At 34.6% G+C, this 19,421-nt stretch overlaps 1 protein-coding gene across 4 annotated transcripts in view; it reads left to right on the top strand.

Annotated features, from left to right (window-relative positions):
• LOC133639217 (mineralocorticoid receptor-like) overlaps positions 1 to 19,421 on the top strand; it is a 261,889-nt gene that overhangs the window by 227,849 nt on the left and 14,619 nt on the right. For all 4 annotated transcript variants that reach the window (XM_062032371.1, XM_062032374.1, XM_062032373.1 and 1 more), the window contains 2 exons: positions 12,003 to 12,119; positions 12,191 to 12,529. In XM_062032371.1, coding sequence (XP_061888355.1) covers positions 12,003 to 12,119; positions 12,191 to 12,529 — 456 coding nt within the window. The remainder of the gene's footprint in view (positions 1 to 12,002; positions 12,120 to 12,190; positions 12,530 to 19,421) is intronic.

Raw genomic sequence — 19,421 nt, 5'->3', positions numbered from 1 at the left:
GTGCTCCCCCTCTGGTCAACATATGAAATAACAAGTGTGAGTAATAATTTGAAGTGCTCCCCCTCTGGTCAACATATGTAATAATAAGTGTGTGTAAGAAATTGAAATACGCCCCCCCCCCCCCCCCCTCATTACTTTTTAATGCAAAATAGGGACATTTGTCATGTAAAATTCTGACTTGTCACAATCTTGCCAATTTTTTTGTTGTTCTTGTTAAATAGTGACATTTTTGGAGTAAAATTATGACTTGTCATAATTTTTGCCAAGTAAAAGTCTGATTGTTGTTATAATATCGCCGCCATTTGAAAGTTTTCTTATAAAATTGTGGCTTTTGTCGAGTAAAATGACGACTCTTTTCGTAAAATTTCCAAAATGTTAAGCTTTTCTCGTAAAATTGTGACTGTTATTGAGTAAAATTTCAACTTTTTTCATGATATTGCACAAATGTTCAGTTTTTCATGTAAAATTTTGACTTGCCTTAAGTAAAATTATGACTTTTATTATAATACTGCCAAAATTCTTAAGTTTTTCTTGTGAAATGTTGACCTTTTTCTTGTGAAATTCCAACTCATTTTTCACAAGCTTTTTTATATTTGCATAGTATGTATATATTATTCATGTTGTAAATACACATCTTTATATATCTAGAAAGGGTGGTCCTAAAGAGGTAGGCATTTTTCTCAGGTCTCAAGAAGGTGACAAATACAAGAATGTGTGTGTGTGTGTGTGTGTTCTTGTATTTCTACCCTTCTTGAGAGATGAAGAAGGAAAAGTATCTTCCATATGAGGAGGTGTGAACAAGTGATGACATAAATTATGGTCCCAATAACATTGCATCTAATAGAGAAACTGGATGTAAAACTTGCGTGGTCCCAAAAAGGAGGGATTTTTCAATTTAGCTGTGTGTTGGTTTTAAAAGTGCTCCCCCTCTGGTCAACATATGAAATAACAAGTGTGTAAAAAATTGTAATGCACCCCCTTTGTCCAAAATTAATTAAAAAATATATATATTTATGTGTGTACTGTATTCAGAGACATACTGTAATAACTTGAAGTAAGTAATGAAGATTAAAAACCAATTACCAACAAAAAATGCAAAAAATAAAATGTTTACTAAAAGCAGTTTTTTACTCACATTGTGTCAACTTTTTGGGGAACAATTTCTCATATTCTTTGTTTCTGTAATATTGCAATATTTCCTCGTAAAATTATAACTTTTTTATGTAAAATTATAACTTTTTTTGTGTAAAACTATTACTTTTTTTTAATGCAAAATGGTGACATTTGTCATATACAATTCTGACTTTTGTCACAATATTGCCAATGTTTTTGTTGTTCTTGTAAAACAGTGACATTTTTTGAGTAAAATTCAGATTATTATTATAACATTGCCAAACTTTTAAAGCGTTCTTAAAAAAATTGTGACTTTTGTCGAGTAAAATTACGCCTCTTTTCATAAAATTGCCAAAATGTTAAGCTTTTCGTGTAAAAAGTGCTACTGTTATTGAGTAAAATTCCAACTTTTGTCATAATATTGCACAAACGTTCAGTTTTTCTTTTGAAATGTTGACTCGCGTCGAGTAAAATGACGACTTTTATTATTAATTCCAAGTTTTTTCTTGTGAAATGTTGACTTTTTTTCTTGTGAAATTCCAACTCATTTTTTCACAACAAGCTTTTTTATATTGGCATAGTATGTATATATTATTAATATTGTAAATACACATCTTTATATATCTAGAAAGGGTGGTCCTAAAGAGGTGTGTGCGTGCGTGCGCGCGTGTGCGCGTGCGGGCGTGCGTGCGTGCGTGCGTGCGTGCGTGCGTGCGTGCGCGGCAAATACAAGAGCTGCAGTGTGTGTGTGTGTAAATTGCCAAGTGGAGCGGCATCAACTTGTGTGTGTGTGCGTGCATGACTGTATATGTGTGTGTGTGCATGACTGTATATGTGTGTGTGTGCATGACTATATATGAGTGTGTGTGCATGACTGTATATGAGTGTGTGTGCATGAGTGTGTGTGTGCATGACTGTATATGAGTGTGTGTGCATGACTGTATATGAGTGTGTGTGTGCATGACTGTATATGAGTGTGTGTGCATGACTGTATATGAGTGTGTGTGCATGACTGTATATGAGTGTGTGTGTGCATGACTGTATATGAGTGTGTGTGCATGACTGTATATGTGTGTGTGTGTGCATGACTGTATATGTGTGTGTGTGCATGACTGTATATGAGTGTGTGTGTGTGCATGACTGTATATGAGTGTGTGTGCATGACTGTATATGAGTGTGTGTGTGCATGACTGTATATGAGTGTGTGTGCATGACTGTATATGAGTGTGTGTGTGCATGACTGTATATGAGTGTGTGTGCATGACTGTATATGTGTGTGTGTGCATGACTGTATATGAGTGTGTGTGCATGACTGTATATGAGTGTGTGTGTGCATGACTGTATATGAGTGTGTGTGCATGACTGTATATGTGTGTGTGTGCATGACTGTATATGAGTGTGTGTGCATGACTGTATATGTGTGTGTGTGTGCATGACTGTATATGAGTGTGTGTGCATGACTGTATATGAGTGTGTGTGTGTGCATGACTGTATATGAGTGTGTGTGCATGACTGTATATGAGTGTGTGTGTGCATGACTGTATATGAGTGTGTGTGCATGACTGTATATGAGTGTGTGTGCATGACTGTATATGAGTGTGTGTGCATGACTGTATATGAGTGTGTGTGCATGACTGTATATGTGTGTGTGTGCATGACTGTATATGAGTGTGTGTGCATGACTGTATATGAGTGTGTGTGTGCATGACTGTATATGTGTGTGTGTGCATGACTGTATATGAGTGTGTGTGCATGACTGTATATGAGTGTGTGTGTGCATGACTGTATATGTGTGTGTGTGCATGACTGTATATGAGTGTGTGTGCATGACTGTATATGAGTGTGTGTGCATGACTGTATATGAGTGTGTTTTTTTTGTTTTATTTTATTTGTGTGTGCATGACTGTATATGAGTGTGTGTGTGCATGACTGTATATGAGTGTGTGTGCATGACTGTATATGAGTGTGTGTGCATGACTGTATATGAGTGTGTGTGCATGACTGTATATGTGTGTGTGTGCATGACTGTATATGAGTGTGTGTGCATGACTGTATATGAGTGTGTGTGTGCATGACTGTATATGTGTGTGTGTGCATGACTGTATATGAGTGTGTGTGCATGACTGTATATGAGTGTGTGTGTGCATGACTGTATATGTGTGTGTGTGCATGACTGTATATGAGTGTGTGTGCATGACTGTATATGAGTGTGTGTGTGCATGACTGTATATGTGTGTGTGTGCATGACTGTATATGAGTGTGTGTGCATGACTGTATATGAGTGTGTGTGCATGACTGTATATGAGTGTGTGTGCATGACTGTATATGAGTGTGTGTGTGCATGACTGTATATGAGTGTGTGTGCATGACTGTATATGAGTGTGTGTGCATGACTGTATATGTGTGTGTGTGCATGACTGTATATGAGTGTGTGTGCATGACTGTATATGAGTGTGTGTGCATGACTGTATATGAGTGTGTGTGCATGACTGTATATGAGTGTGTGTGTGCATGACTGTATATGTGTGTGTGTGCATGACTGTATATGAGTGTGTGTGCATGACTGTATATGTGTGTGTGTGTGCATGACTGTATATGTGTGTGTGTGCAAGACTGTATATGAGTGTGTGTGTGCATGACTGTATATGAGTGTGTGTGCATGACTGTATATGAGTGTGTGTGTGTGCATGACTGTATATGAGTGTGTGTGTGCATGACTGTATATGAGTGTGTGTGCATGACTGTATATGAGTGTGTGTGTGCATGACTGTATATGAGTGTGTGTGTGCATGACTGTATATGAGTGTGTGTGCATGACTGTATATGAGTGTGTGTGTGCATGACTGTATATGAGTGTGTGTGTGCATGACTGTATATGAGTGTGTGTGCATGACTGTATATGAGTGTGTGTGTGCATGACTGTATATGAGTGTGTGTGTGCATGACTGTATATGAGTGTGTGTGCATGACTGTATATGAGTGTGTGTGTGCATGACTGTATATGAGTGTGTGTGCATGACTGTATATGAGTGTGTGTGTGCATGACTGTATATGAGTGTGTGTGCATGACTGTATATGAGTGTGTGTGCATGACTGTATATGAGTGTGTGTGTGCATGACTGTATATGAGTGTGTGTGCATGACTGTATATGTGTGTGTGTGTGCATGACTGTATATGTGTGTGTGTGCAAGACTGTATATGTGTGTGTGTGCAAGACTGTATATGAGTGTGTGTGCATGACTGTATATGTGTGTGTGTGTGTGTGTGTGCATGACTGTGTATGAGTGTGTAGGCGTATGGCGCTCCGAGTCTAGAGAAGGGAAAAAAAGAAGCAGCGATGGATGGATGGATGGATGGATGGATGGATGGATGGATGGATGAATGGATGAATGGATGGATGGATGGATGGATGGATGGATGGATGGATGGATGGCGACCAGAGCGCGCCAGTAGTAGTAGTAGTAGAAGAAGAAGTGAGGGAGGTGTGCAGTGAGGAGCCGGTCAGTGTTAGCTGAAGGCCAGACGTGTTCGCATCACTGTCTACTCGCTACGGCTCCTTCCTTCCAGACTCTTCTACTGGGCGCCTGTCACGGCCCGTGCAGCACACAGCATCGTTAGGGCAGGCGGCGCTAAAAATAAATCACAATTTGTTGAATTATTTACCGCCGTGCGGATTTTTGACCTCGCGCCAAAACATTTTGTTACATCAGTCATGTTTGGAGTGGAACACAGTCTTTATTTTCATGACTATTTACATTGTAGATTGTCACATCAAGACTATGAATGAACACATGTGGAGTTATGTACTTAACAAAAAAAAGAAAGGTGGAATAACTGAAAACATAGTTTTATATTCTAGTTCCTTCAAAACTAGCTCAGTGGCCGAGTGGTTAGAGCAGGGGTCAGCAACCTTTTTGAAACCAAGAGCTACTTCTTGGGTAGTGATTAATGTGAAGGACTACCAGTTTGATACACACTTAAATAAATTGCCAGAAATAGCCCATTTGCTCAATTTACCTGTAACTCTATGTTATTATTAATAATTAATGATATTTACACTTAATTGAACGGTTTAAAAGAGGAGAAAACACGAAAAAAATGACAATTACATTTTGAAACATAGTTTATCTTCAATTTCGACTCTTTAAAATTCAACCGAAAAAAAGAAGAGAAAAAATTTAAAAAATAATTTATGGAACATCATTAGTAGTTTTTCCTGATTAAGATTAATTTTAGAATTTTGATGACATGTTTTAAATATGTTAAAATCCAATTTACACTTTGTTAGAATATATAACAAATTGGACCAAACTATATTTCTAACAAAGACAAATCATTATTTCTTCTAGATTTTCTAGAACAAAAATTTTAAAAGAAATTCAAAATACTTTGAAATAAGATTTAAATTTGATTCTACAGATTTCTAGATTTGCCAGAATAATTTTTTTGAATTTTAATCATAATAAGTTTGAAGAAATATTTCACAAATATTCTTCGTTGAAAAAACAGAAGCTAAAATGAAGAATTAAATTAAAATATATTTATTATTCTTTACAATAAAAAAAATAAATTTACTTGAACATTGATTTAAATTGTCAGGAAAGAAGAGGAAGGAATTTAAAAGGTAAAAAGGTATATGTGTTTAAAAATCCTAAAATCATTTTAAGGTTGTATTTTCTCTCTAAAATTGTCTTTCTGAAAGTTATAAGAAGCAATATAAAAAAATTAATGAATTTATTTAAACAAGTAAAGACCAAGTCTTTAAAATATTTTCTTGGATTTTCAAATTGTATTTGAGTTTTGTCTCTCATAGAATTAAAAATGTCGAGAAAAGCGAGACCAGCTTGCTAGTAAATAAATAAAATTTAAAAAATAGAGGCAGCTCACTGGTAAGTGCTGCTATTTGAGCTATTTTAGAACAGGCCAGCGGGCTACTCATCTGGTCCTTACGGGCTACCTGGTGCCTGCGGGCACCGCGTTGGTGACCCCTGGGTTAGAGTGTCCGCCCTGAGATGGGTAGGTCGTGAATTCAAACCGAGTCATACCAAAGACGATAAAAATGGGAGCCATTATTTGCTTGGCACTCAGCATCAAGGGTTGGAATTGCGGGTTAAATCACCAAAAATGATTCCCGGGCGCAGCCACTGCTGCCCCTCACTGCTCCCCTCACCTCCCAGAGGGGTGGAACAAGGAGATGGGTCAAATGCAGAGGACACATTTTACCACACCTAGTAATAATAATAATAATAATAATAGATTTTATTTGTAAAAAAAAAAAAAAAAAAAGCACTTTACATTGCGTAAACAACCTCAAAGTGCTACAGTGTATTAAAAAAAATTAGAGATGTCCGATAATATCGGCCGATATATGCGTTAAAATGTAATATCGGAAATTATCGGTATCGTTTTTTTATTATCGGTATCGTTTTTTTTTTTTGTTGTTGTTTTTTTTTTTTTAATTAAATCAACATAAAAAACACAAGATACACTTACAATTAGTGCACCAACCCAAAAAACCTCCCTCCTCCATTAACACTCATTCACACAAAAGGGTTGTTTCTTTCTGTTATTAATATTCTGGTTCCTACATTATATATCAATATATATCAATACAGTCTGCAAGGAATACAGTCCGTAAGCACACATGATTGTGCGTGCTGCTGGTCCACTAATAGTACTAACCTTTAACAGTTAATTTTACTCATTTTCATTCATTATTAGTTTCTATGTAACTGTTTTTATATTGTTGTACTTTCTTTTTTATTCAAGAAAATGTTTTTAATTAATTTATCTTATTTTACTATTTTTTTTAAAAAGTACCTTATCTTCACCATACCTGGTTGTCCAAATTAGGCATAATAATGTGTTAATTCCACGACTGCATATATCGGTTGATATCGGTATCGGTTGATATCGGTATCGGTAATTAAAGAGTTGGACAATATCGGAATATCGGATATCGGCAAAAAGCCATTATCGGACATCCCTAAAAAAATAAAATAAAAAAAAATGAAAATAAAAACTAGAACAGCCAAATAGCTAAAACTACTACCGTATTTTTCGGAGTATAAGTCGCACCGGCCGAAAATGCATAATAAAGAAGGGAAAAAAACATAAATAAGTCGCACTTTTTGGGGGAAATGTATTTGATAAAAGCCAACACCAAGTATAGACATTTGAAAGGCAATTTAAAATAAAGAATAGTGAACAACAGGCTGAATAAGTGTACGTTATATGAGGCATAAATAACCAACTGAGAAGGTGCCTGGTATGTTAACGTAACATATTATGGCAAGAGTCATTCAAATAACTATAACATATAGAACATGCTATACGTTTACCAAACAATCTGTCACTCCTAATCGCTAAATCCCATGAAATCTTATACGTCTAGTCTCTTACGTGAATGAGCTAAATAATATTATTTGATATTTTACGGTGATGTGTTAATAATTTCACACATAAGTCGCTCCTGAGTATAAGTCGCACCCCCGGCCAAACTATGAAAAAAACTGCGACTTATAGTCCGAAAAATACGGTATGCATATATCTAAAAAAAAAAGCCTTTTTTAAAAGCATCCACAGTCTGTGGTGCCCTCAGGTGGTAAGGGAGAGCGTTCCACAGACTGGGAGCGGCGGAGCAGAAAGTGTGTGTGTGACTGTCATTGGTACTTTAACTTAAATAGCCACCCTTTGCTCTGACTACTGCTTTGCACACTCTTGGCATTCTCTCCATGAGCTTCAAGCGCACCTGTGAAGTGAAAACCATTTCAGGTGACCACCTCTTGAAGCTCATGGAGTGTGCAAAGCAGTAATCAGAGCAAAGGGTGGCTATTTTCAAGAAACAAGAATATAAAACATGTTTTTTCACCTTTTTTTGTTAAGTACATAACTCCACATGTGTTCATTCATAGTTTTGATGTGACAATCTACAATGTAAATAGTCATGAAAATAAAGAAAACACATTGAAATGAGAACCTCCCTGCTTGGCACTCAGCATCAAGGGTTGGAATTGGGGGTTAAATCACCAAAAATGATTCCCGGGCGCGGCCACCGCTGCTGCTCACTGCTCCCCTCACCTCCCAGGGGGGTGATCAAGGGTGATGGGTCAAATGCAGAGAATAATTTCGCCACACGTAGTGTTTGTGTGAGACAATCATTGGTACTTTAAGGGTTAAATCACCGAAAAATGATTCCCGGGCGCGGCCATTGCTGCTGCTCACTTCTCCCCTCACCTCCCAGGGGGTGATCAAGGGTGATGGGTCAAATGCAGGGAATAATTACACCACACCTAGTGTTTGTGTGACAATCATTGGTACTTGAACTTTAACTGACGCTGTGGTCAAAGTTGGAATGGCGGCCGAAGTGGATAGTGCGCTCCCGCAATTTGTCACGTTTCATGTGTCAGGTAAACCAAATAGTGCCTTCTCAATCCCGTTTCTACTGTATGTCTTGCCTTTGTGTCATTCAAACCCTTTTTTTTTCCTCATGAAAATTCTACGCCAGCTGAAATGAAGTTGTCACTTTTGACTTTTGATTCCAAAGCAGGTTTTCCATTAGTTTGTTGGTAAACAATGAAAATAATAACAAAACAATATATATATATATGGAAACATTGTAATATTAATGAAGTGGCCCTCCAAGGGCTTTTTGTATCTATGTGGTCCACACATGGGGTGTCCAAACTTTGTCCACTGAGGGCCGCACACGGAAAAATTAAAGCATGTGGGGGCCATTTTCTATATTTTTCATTTTCAAACCATAACAAAATATATGCATTTTTTATTTATTTTACCTTTAGGGGTCCCGGGGACCATAAAGGGTCTCAGTCATTAAAATGTTAAAAAATAAGTCAGATTATTTTTTTATTTTAATTATTTAACGCTTACAGTAAATCTCTATATCAACTTCAAGTTGATATAAAGTAATACAAATTTTAAAAAAAGTTTCATGGCTTTTCTGTCAAAAACTACTTAGTTTTTTTTATAGTAAAACTGAAATATGCAGTATTTAGTAATTAGAGCCCTAAAAGATCAATAATGCAGAACACCATTGATTTTAATTATTTCATATTTTTGAGTAATCACAGTGAAAACATAAATAAAAAAATCACCAAATATATTTGGGATCCAAAAGGTGCCCCACTCATTAAGTGATACATTTTTATTAGGTTTCAACACTTAAGTTACGAGATCAACTTCAGATATATCTGTCGATTTTATGCTGGAACTATTATTTTGTTTGTTTTATGCGCTTTTGTCAAAGAAAACGTTGATGTTTTTATATGGCTACTACACAATATATGCAATATTTACCACATAAAACATTTTAAAGTGAAACAGTGTTTCCCATAAACTGCCAAGATACCTTTGGCGGTGGGGGCGTGGCTGTGGGCGTGGTCACCATGACATCACCAAGTAATTTGCATAATTTACTACAATGATATGATTTTCTCTAAAAAGGCTCAAAAAATGTATACTTACTAATTAATAATAACAGTTTTGTTTCAAACGTCCATCCATCCATCCATCCATCCATTTTACAATATAATTACAACACTTTATGTACATATTCATATACAAATTTGAACAATAAGTTATTCACTGAAATATATTTATTAATTGTGGTTCTTACAAAAAATATATCTTATAAAATATAAAAGCTAAAATGTCTCTTAAAGCTCTGCCCCTTTAATTAGTGCATACTAAATAATTTAACTTTAGCCTACTACTACAACCATATTATTTACCAGCAACATAAAGTGAAACAGAGGCAGGGGTGTCCTGCCACAGTCAGTAACAAATAAACAGAAAACAGTAGTGGTCAAATACAAATAAGGGAACAAGAGAAGTATCCTACACTTCTCTTTTGTAAAGTAAATCTGCACAGCCTATATGGGCAACTACATCAACTAGATCAGGGGTCACCAACCTTTTTGAAACCAAGAGCTACTTCTTGGGTACTGATTAATGCGAAAGGCTACCAGTTTGATACACACTTCAATAAATTGCCAGAAATAGCCAATTTGCTCAATTTACCTTTAACTCTGTTATTATTAATAATTAATGATATTTACACTTAATTGAACGGTTTAAAAGAGGAGAAAACACAAAAAAAATGACAATTAAATTTTGAAACATAGTTTATCTTTAATTTCGACTCTATAAAATTCAAAATTCAACCGAAAAAAAGAAGAGAAAAACTAGCTAATTCGAATCTTTTTGAAAAAATTAAAAAAAGAATTTATGGAACATCATTAGTAATTTTTCCTGATTAAGATTAATTTTAGAATTTTGATGACATGTTTTAAATAGGTTAAAATCCAATCTGCACTTTGTTAGAATATATAACAAATTGGACCAAGCTATATTTCTAACAAAGACAAATCATTATTTCTTCTAGATTTTCCAGAACAACATTTTTAAAAGAAATTAAAAAGACTTTGAAATAAGATTTAAATTTGATTCTACAGATTTTCTAGATTTGCCAGAATATTTTTTTTTAATTTTAATCATAATAAGTTTGAAGAAATATTTCACAAATATTCTTTGTCGAAAAAACAGAAGCTAAAATGAAGAATTAAATCAAATTGGCCCTAGTGTGTGAATGTGATTGTGAATGTTGTCTGTCTATCTGTGTTGGCTCTGCGATGAGGTGGCGACTTGTCCAGGGTGTACCCCGCCTTCCACCCGATTGTAGCTGAGATAGGCTCCAGCGCCCCCCGCGACCCCAAAGGGAATAAGCGGTAGAAAATGGATTGATTTACAGTGTCAGGAAACAAGAGGAAGGAATTTAAAAGGTAAAAAAGTTATATGTGTTTAAAAATCCCAAAATCATTTTTAAGGTTGTATTTTTTCTCTAAAATTGTCTTTCTGAAAGTAATAAGAAGCAAAGTAAAAAAATTAATGCATTTATTTAAACAAGTGAAGACCAAGTCTTTAAAATATTTTCTTGGATTTTCAAATTCTATTTGAGTTTTGTCTCTCTTAGAATTAAAAATGTTGAGCAAAGCGAGACCAGCTTGCTAGTAAATAAATACAATTTAAAAAATAGAGGCAGCTCACTGGTAAGTGCTGCTATTTGAGCTATTTTTAGAACAGGCCAGCGGGCTACTCATCTGGTCCTTACGGGCTACCTGGTGCCCGCGGGCACCAGGTAGCCCGCGGGCACAATACCCCTGAACACAATACCCCTGAACTATAATCATATAGTTCAGGGGTATTGGTGACCCCTGAACTATATGATTTGCCTGAGAAGCTGGACAGGACAAAAAAAAAAAAAAAAATGTATTTTTTTTATTTGTGGCGGACGTAATTCTTTCGTGGCGGGCCGCCGCAAATAAATGAATGTGTGGGAAACACTGTGAAATATTTGAAGTAATTGGAGCCCTGAAAATAATTCATTATAACATGGATTTTTTGTCATTATTTTTTTTTTTTTTGAGCAATGGCAAAAAAATAAAAATGAAGACAAAAGAAGCAAAAAAACAGCCTGCATGGCAGCTTTTGTGTCAACATTGCAACTTTCTCTTGTTAGATTTCACCTCATTCCACCTTTTTTTAATGTTCTTTTTTATATTTACTATAGTATTTCCAGAATGTGTGGCGGGCCGGTAAACAATTAGCTGCGGGCCGCACTTTGGACACCCCTGGTTTAAGGTTTCTTGGCCTGGAAAAAGGTTTTAAGACCCTTGATCTACTGTACTGGAGTTATTCTGGGGGGGTTGTTTTATAATCGCGGAGAAGAAAAAATGTGTAAAAAGAGCAAGAATCCGACATATTGAACTTTGAATGTATTTGTGTAACACAAAGTGCCATCTGCTGGACGTGGCGGGGCACTGCACCTTTTGCCCCAATTATTACTTATGGTCTTCTTGTTTTTTCTCAGGTCAGCACAACTATCTCTGCGCCGGCAGGAACGACTGCATTATCGACAAGATCCGAAGGAAAAACTGCCCGGCGTGCCGCGTACGCAAGTGCCTTCAGGCCGGGATGAACCTCGGAGGTGAGGCTCTTTCTTTTTTGCGGGACGTCGGGGTCAGAGGTCATGCTGACATGAATATGCCCCCCGCACAGCTCGCAAGTCCAAGAAGTTGGTGAAGTTAAAGGGCGTCAGCGAGGACTCGCAGGGCGCCAAGGAGGCTCAAACGGGCGGCGTGGGAGGCGACTTCCTGCCCTCGGAGAAGGAGCTGAACGCGTCGGCCAGCACCACCTTGGTGCCTCACGGCGCCGGGGTGGTCACACCTTTCCTGCCGCCCTCCATCTGCAGCGTGCTGGAGCTCATCGAGCCCGAAGAGGTGTACTCGGGCTTCGACAACACGCAGCCCGACACCACGGACCACCTGCTGTCCAGCCTCAACTGCCTGGCCGGGAAGCAGATGGTCCGCCTGGTCAAGTGGGCCAAAGTACTTCCAGGTGAGTGACCCGCTACCACCTGCACACCACTCTCTGAATACATCCAGCAAGTGACCTTAAACTGACGTCATGCAGAAATGAAAAAAGGATGGAAATTCTTCCAAATATTTAAACATAAAATACACTTTTTTTTTTTTCTTCAAAATATCACACATTTAATTCAGAATTAATCCATTTGGATCTTTTGCAATCAAGGATATTTACTCTTAAAAGTACATATTTTATTCATGATAAATAATTATACAAATGTGATAACACCATTTATAGTAATAATAATAAGGCAGCTTTAATGATTTTTCACATGTAAAAAATAATGTATAATAATTTATAATTACTATTACAATAGCACATTTAAATATATCCTTACTACAAATATTATACATGTTTCTGTAAGTATCAGTGTTTACAAATATACATGGCTATATATATATATATATATATATATATATATATATATATATATATATATATATATATATATATATATATATATATATATATATAGCCATGTATATATATATAGCCATGTATATATATATATACATACACACATACATACATATATACATATATATACAGGTATATATGTACATACATATATACATACATATACGTACATACATATATACCCCGCCTACCGCCCGAAAGGGACAAGCGGTAGAAAAGGGATGGATGGATATATACATACATATACGTACATACCGTACAGATATACAAACATATATATATATATATATATATATATATACATATACACATGTATATGTATATATACATATACACATATACACATGTATACATACATACATATATATGTATATACATGTGTATATGTATATATACATATACATGTGTATATGTATATATACATATACATGTGTATATGTATATATACATATACACATGTATATGTATATATACATATACACATGTATATGTATATATACATATACACATGTATACATACATACATATATATGTATATACATATATATGTATGTATGTATACATGTGTATATGTATATATACATATACATGTGTATATGTATATATATATACATATACATGTGTATATGTGTATATACATATACATGTGTATATGTGTATATACATATACATGTGTATATGTATATATACATATACACATGTATATACATATATATGTATGTATGTATACATGTGTATATGTATATATACATATACATGTATATATGTATATATACATGTGTATATATGTATATATACATGTATATATATATATACATATATACATGTATATATACATATACATGTATATATACATATATACATGTATATATACATATATATGTATATGTAAGTATATATGTATATGTACATGTATATATGTACAGTATGTAGGTATGTATATATGTATGTACGTATATGTATGATCTTTATTGTCATTGTACATTGTACAACGAAATTGCAAGCAAACCCATTTAGTGCAAATTCATAGATGAAACATAAAAAACAAAAGAACATTGGTACTAAGATAAAAATAAATAAATAAAATACCAAGCACACAGCTCACATGCACAGTCATTCATATGTATGTATACGTGCGTATATATATATGTATGTATTTTTGTATATTATATATCTCAGATCTTGCTTTGATTTTTGGACCATGGATCTCGAAAGGTTGGTGACCACTGAAAATGTTTGTTTTTGGAATATAATTGCAGGAGATGGAAGCACATACTGTATATCACTTGGAAGTTTATACTGATTGTATCGTCAAATAAAATTATAAAATATTTTTAATTTTTTCTTTACTTGTGGCGGCTCGCAACAAGTAAACATATGGAAACCACGTACAGTTTTATTTTTTGCCAGTTCACAGTTACACATTGTTGTTATTTAGTTGTATTTAATTGAATTGTCCTCCATTTAACTACTTTGTGTAACTGTTAAAAGGACAGCAGTTAATAAAAGTGTAATAAGATCATTGCTACCTCCAGAGGGAAACAATGTGTTCCACTGTAAATAGAACCTGTCAGTCCTAAATCATGTCAAGTAAAAAGATGTCATTCCCCAAAATATCATGAATATGACATGCTTCTTTACTGCTCTTGTCACGCCTCTACGTTTCCATCGTTAGCTCAAGAAAATATTCTAAAATGAGATTGCCATCAAAATCATGTCCTGCATTAAATTAAAATGAGGATTTACAAGAGTGAAGTCATTTGGAATGTTTTTTTTTGTTGTTGGCCATGATGCGTCACATTAAAAGATGCTCCACAGACGATAGTAAACACGTGAGAGACACTTTTACTAAATACATGAATGTGTCAATAACTGTATTCATTATTGATTAAAACACATTTGTATACAGCATATGAAAATATGTGCATGTACATCTTCATGTAGTGTCACATATAAATATGTGCATGTAGTGTGACACATAAATATGTGCATTTAGTGACATATAAATATGTGCATGTAGTGTCACACATAAATATGTGCATTTAGTGACATATAAATATATGCATGTAGTGTCACGTGTAAATATGTGCATGTAGTGCGACATAAATATGTGCATGTAGTGTCACATATAAATATGTGCATGTAGTGTCACATATAAATATGTGCATGTAGTGTCACATATAAATACGTGCATGTACTGTCGCATATAAATATGTGCATTTAGTGACTTATAAATATATGCATGTAGTGTCACATATAGATATGTGCATGTAGTGTCACATATAAATACGTGCATGTACTGTCGCATATAAATATGTGCATTTAGTGACTTATAAATATATGCATGTAGTGTCACATATGAATATGTGCATGTAGTGCGACATACATATGTGCATGTCATGTCACATATAACTATGTGCATGCATGTAGTGTCACATATAAATATGTGCATGTAGTGTCACATATAAATATGTGCATGTAGTGTCACATATTAATACGTGCATGTAGTGTCACATATAAATATGTGCATTTAGTGACTTATAAATATATGCATGTAGTGTCACATATAAATATGTGCAAGTAGTGCGACATAAATATGTGCATGTAGTGTCACATATAAATATGTGCATGCATGTCGTGTCACATATAACTATGTGCATGCATGTAGTGTCACATATAAATATGTGCATGTAGTGTCACATATAAATATGTGCATGTAGTGTTACATATTAATACGTGCATGTAGTGTCACATATAAATATGTGCATTTAGTGACTTATAAATATATGCAAGTAGTGTCACATATAAATATGTGCATGTAGTGCGACATAAATATGTGCATGTAGTGTCACATATAAATATGTGCATGCATGTCGTGTCACATATAAATATGTGCATGTCGTGTCACATAAATATGTGCATTTAGTGACTTATAAATATATGCATGTAGTGTCACATATAAATATGTGCATGTAGTGTCGCATATAAATATGTGCATGTAGTGTCGCATATAAATATGTGCATGTAGTGTCACATATAAATATGTGCATGTAGTGTCGCATATAAATATGTGCATGTCGTGTCGCATATAAATATGTGCATGTAGTGTCACATATAAATATGTGCATTTAGTGTGACATATAAATATGCATGTAGTGTCACATATAAATATGTGCATGTCGTGTCACATATAAATATGTGCATGTAGTGTCACATATAAATACGTGCATGTACTGTCGCATATAAATATGTGCATTTAGTGACTTATAAATATATGCATGTAGTGTCACATATAAATATGTGCATTTAGTGCGACATACATGTGTGCATGTCGTGTCACATATAGCTATGTGCATGCATGTAGTGTCACATATAAATATGTGCATGTAGTGGCACATATAAATATGTGCATGTAGTGTCACATATAACTATGTGCATGCATGTAGTGTCACATATAAATATGTGCATGTAGTGGCACATATAAATATGTGCATGTAGTGTCACATATTAATACGTGCATGTAGTGTCACATATAAATATGTGCATTTAGTGACTTATAAATATATGCATGTAGTGTCACATATAAATATGTGCATGTAGTGCGACATAAATATGTGCATGTAGTGTCACATATAAATATGTGCATGCATGTAGTGTCACATATAAATATGTGCATTTAGTGACTTATAAATATATGCATGTAGTGTCACATATAAATATGTGCATGTAGTGTGACATAAATATGTGCATGTAGTGTCACATATAAATATGTGCATGCATGTCGTGTCACATATAAATATGTGCATGTCGTGTCACATAAATATGTGCATTTAGTGACTTATAAATATATGCATGTAGTGTCACATATAAATATGTGCATGTAGTGCGACATAAATATGTGCATGTAGTGTCACATATAAATATGTGCATGCATGTCATGTCACATATAAATATGTGCATGTAGTGTCACATATAAATATGTGCATGCATGTAGTGTCACAAATAAGTGCATGCATGTAGTGTCATATAAATATGTGCATACATGTAGTGTCACATATAAATATGTGCATGCATGTAGTGTCACATATAAATATGTGCATGCATGTAGTGTCATATATAAATATGTGCATGCATGTAGTGTCACATATAAATATGTGCATGCATGTAGTGTCAAATATAAATATGTGCATGTAGTGTCACATATACATATGTGCATGTAGTGGCACATATAAATATGTGCATGCATGTAGTGTCACATATAAATATGTGCATGCATGTAGTGTCACATATAAATATATGCATGCATGTAGTGTCACATACAAATATATGCATGCATGTAGTGTCACATATAAATATGTGCATGCATGTAGTGTCAAATATAAATATGTGCATGTAGTGTCACATATAAATATGTGCATGTAGTGTCACATATAAATATGTACATGTAGTGCGACATAAATATGTGCATGTAGTGTCACATATAAATATGTGCATGTAGTGTCACATATAAATATGTGCATGCATGTAGTGTCACATATAAATATGTGCATGCATGTAGTGTCAAATATAAATATGTGCATGTAGTGTCACATATAAATATGTGCATGCATGTAGTGTCAAATATAAATATGTGCATGTAGTGTCACATATAAATATGTGCATGTAGTGTCACATATAAATATGTACATGTAGTGCGACATAAATATATGCATGTAGTGTCACATATAAATATGTGCATGTAGTGTCACATATAAATATGTGCATGTAGTGTCACATATAAATATGTGCATGTAGTGTCACATATAAATATGTGCATGCATGTAGTGTCACATAGAAATATGTGCATGCATGTAGTGTCACATAGAAATATGTGCATGCATGTAGTGTCACATATAAATATGTGCATGCATGTAGTGTCACATAGAAATATGTGCATGCATGTAGTGTCACATATAAATATGTGCATGCATGTAGTGTCACATATAAATATGTGCATGCATGTAGTGTCACATATAAATACTGTATGTGCATGCATGTAGTGTCACATATAAATATGTGCATGCATGTAGTGTCACATATAAATATGTGCATGCATGTAGTGTCACATATAAATATGTGCATGCATGTAGTGTCACATATAAATACTGTATGTGCATGCATGTAGTGTCACATATAAATACTGTATGTGCATGCATGTAGTGTCACATATAAATATGTGCATGCATGTAGTGTCACATATAAATACTGTATGTGCATGCATGTAGTGTCACATATAAATATGTGCATGCATGTAGTGTCACATATAAATACTGTATGTGCATGCATGTAGTGTCACATATAAATAGAGTGAGCAGGTCCTGACTAGCAGACACATCATTAGCAGACACTGTGACATCCTCACAGACTGAAATAGTTCCTACTGCTGTCCTCACTTGCCTTTTGTCTTGTTGTTGTTGTTGTTGTTGTTGTTGTTGTTGTTGTTGTTGTTAGCGCACATGGAGCTTCTTGCCAGGCATTGATTGAGAGTTTGGCACGATTCCCATCCCCCTTCTATTTTTGTACCGCTTCTCTGCGTGGTGTCGCAGTCATAAGTGAAATCCCTGCAGCTTTTTGCTGGGAGGAACTCGGAATATGAATGCCATTTAGCTAGGATGAGAACACATGGCTATTTTACTTGTGGCGGGCCTGCAACAAGTAAATATATAGGAAAAACACAATTAGATTTTTTTTGCTGGTTCACAGGTAAACATTGTCATTATTAGATTTTTTTTTTTTTTTATATAATTATAACAAAAAAACTTGCCATACTGATAATGTCACACGTGTGAGAACACATGACTAGCCAAACTTTTTTACTTGTGGCGGCCCGCAACAAGTAAATATATATAAAAATACGGGTTAGTTGTTTTTGTGGTTCACATGTAAACATTGTCATCATTAGATTTATTATTTTTAATATAATTATAACAAACTTTTTTACATGTGACAGCCCTAAAGTTACCTGTGGCGGCCTGCAACAAGTACATTTATAGGAAACACATAGTTATATTTTTTGCTAGTTCACAGTTAAACATTGTCATCATTGTTTTTTTTGGTTTTTTTTTAATATATTAACAAAAAACTTGACATACTGATACTGTCACACGTGTAATAACACATGACTAGCCAAACTTTTTTACTTGTGGCGGCCCGCAACAAGTAAATATTAAGAAAAACACAGTTAGTTGTTTTTGTGGTTCACATATAAACATTGTCATCATTAGATTTATTATTTTTAATATAATTATAACAAACTTTTTTACATTTGACAGCCCTAAAGTTACTTGTGGCTTAAAAAAAAAAAAGTATCAAATTTTAAAACATTTTTTTAATAACTTTAAAAAAAGTTTCTCGTGCGCACGAGATACATATCTAAAAAAAAATTTAAAAAAATTTGTTTTTTGTT

This window comes from Entelurus aequoreus, linkage group LG22, assembly GCF_033978785.1.
Source record: "Entelurus aequoreus isolate RoL-2023_Sb linkage group LG22, RoL_Eaeq_v1.1, whole genome shotgun sequence".
NCBI lineage: Eukaryota > Metazoa > Chordata > Actinopteri > Syngnathiformes > Syngnathidae > Entelurus > Entelurus aequoreus.
Note: the sequence above shows the minus strand (reverse complement) of the source record. Positions and strands in the feature narration are given on the sequence as shown.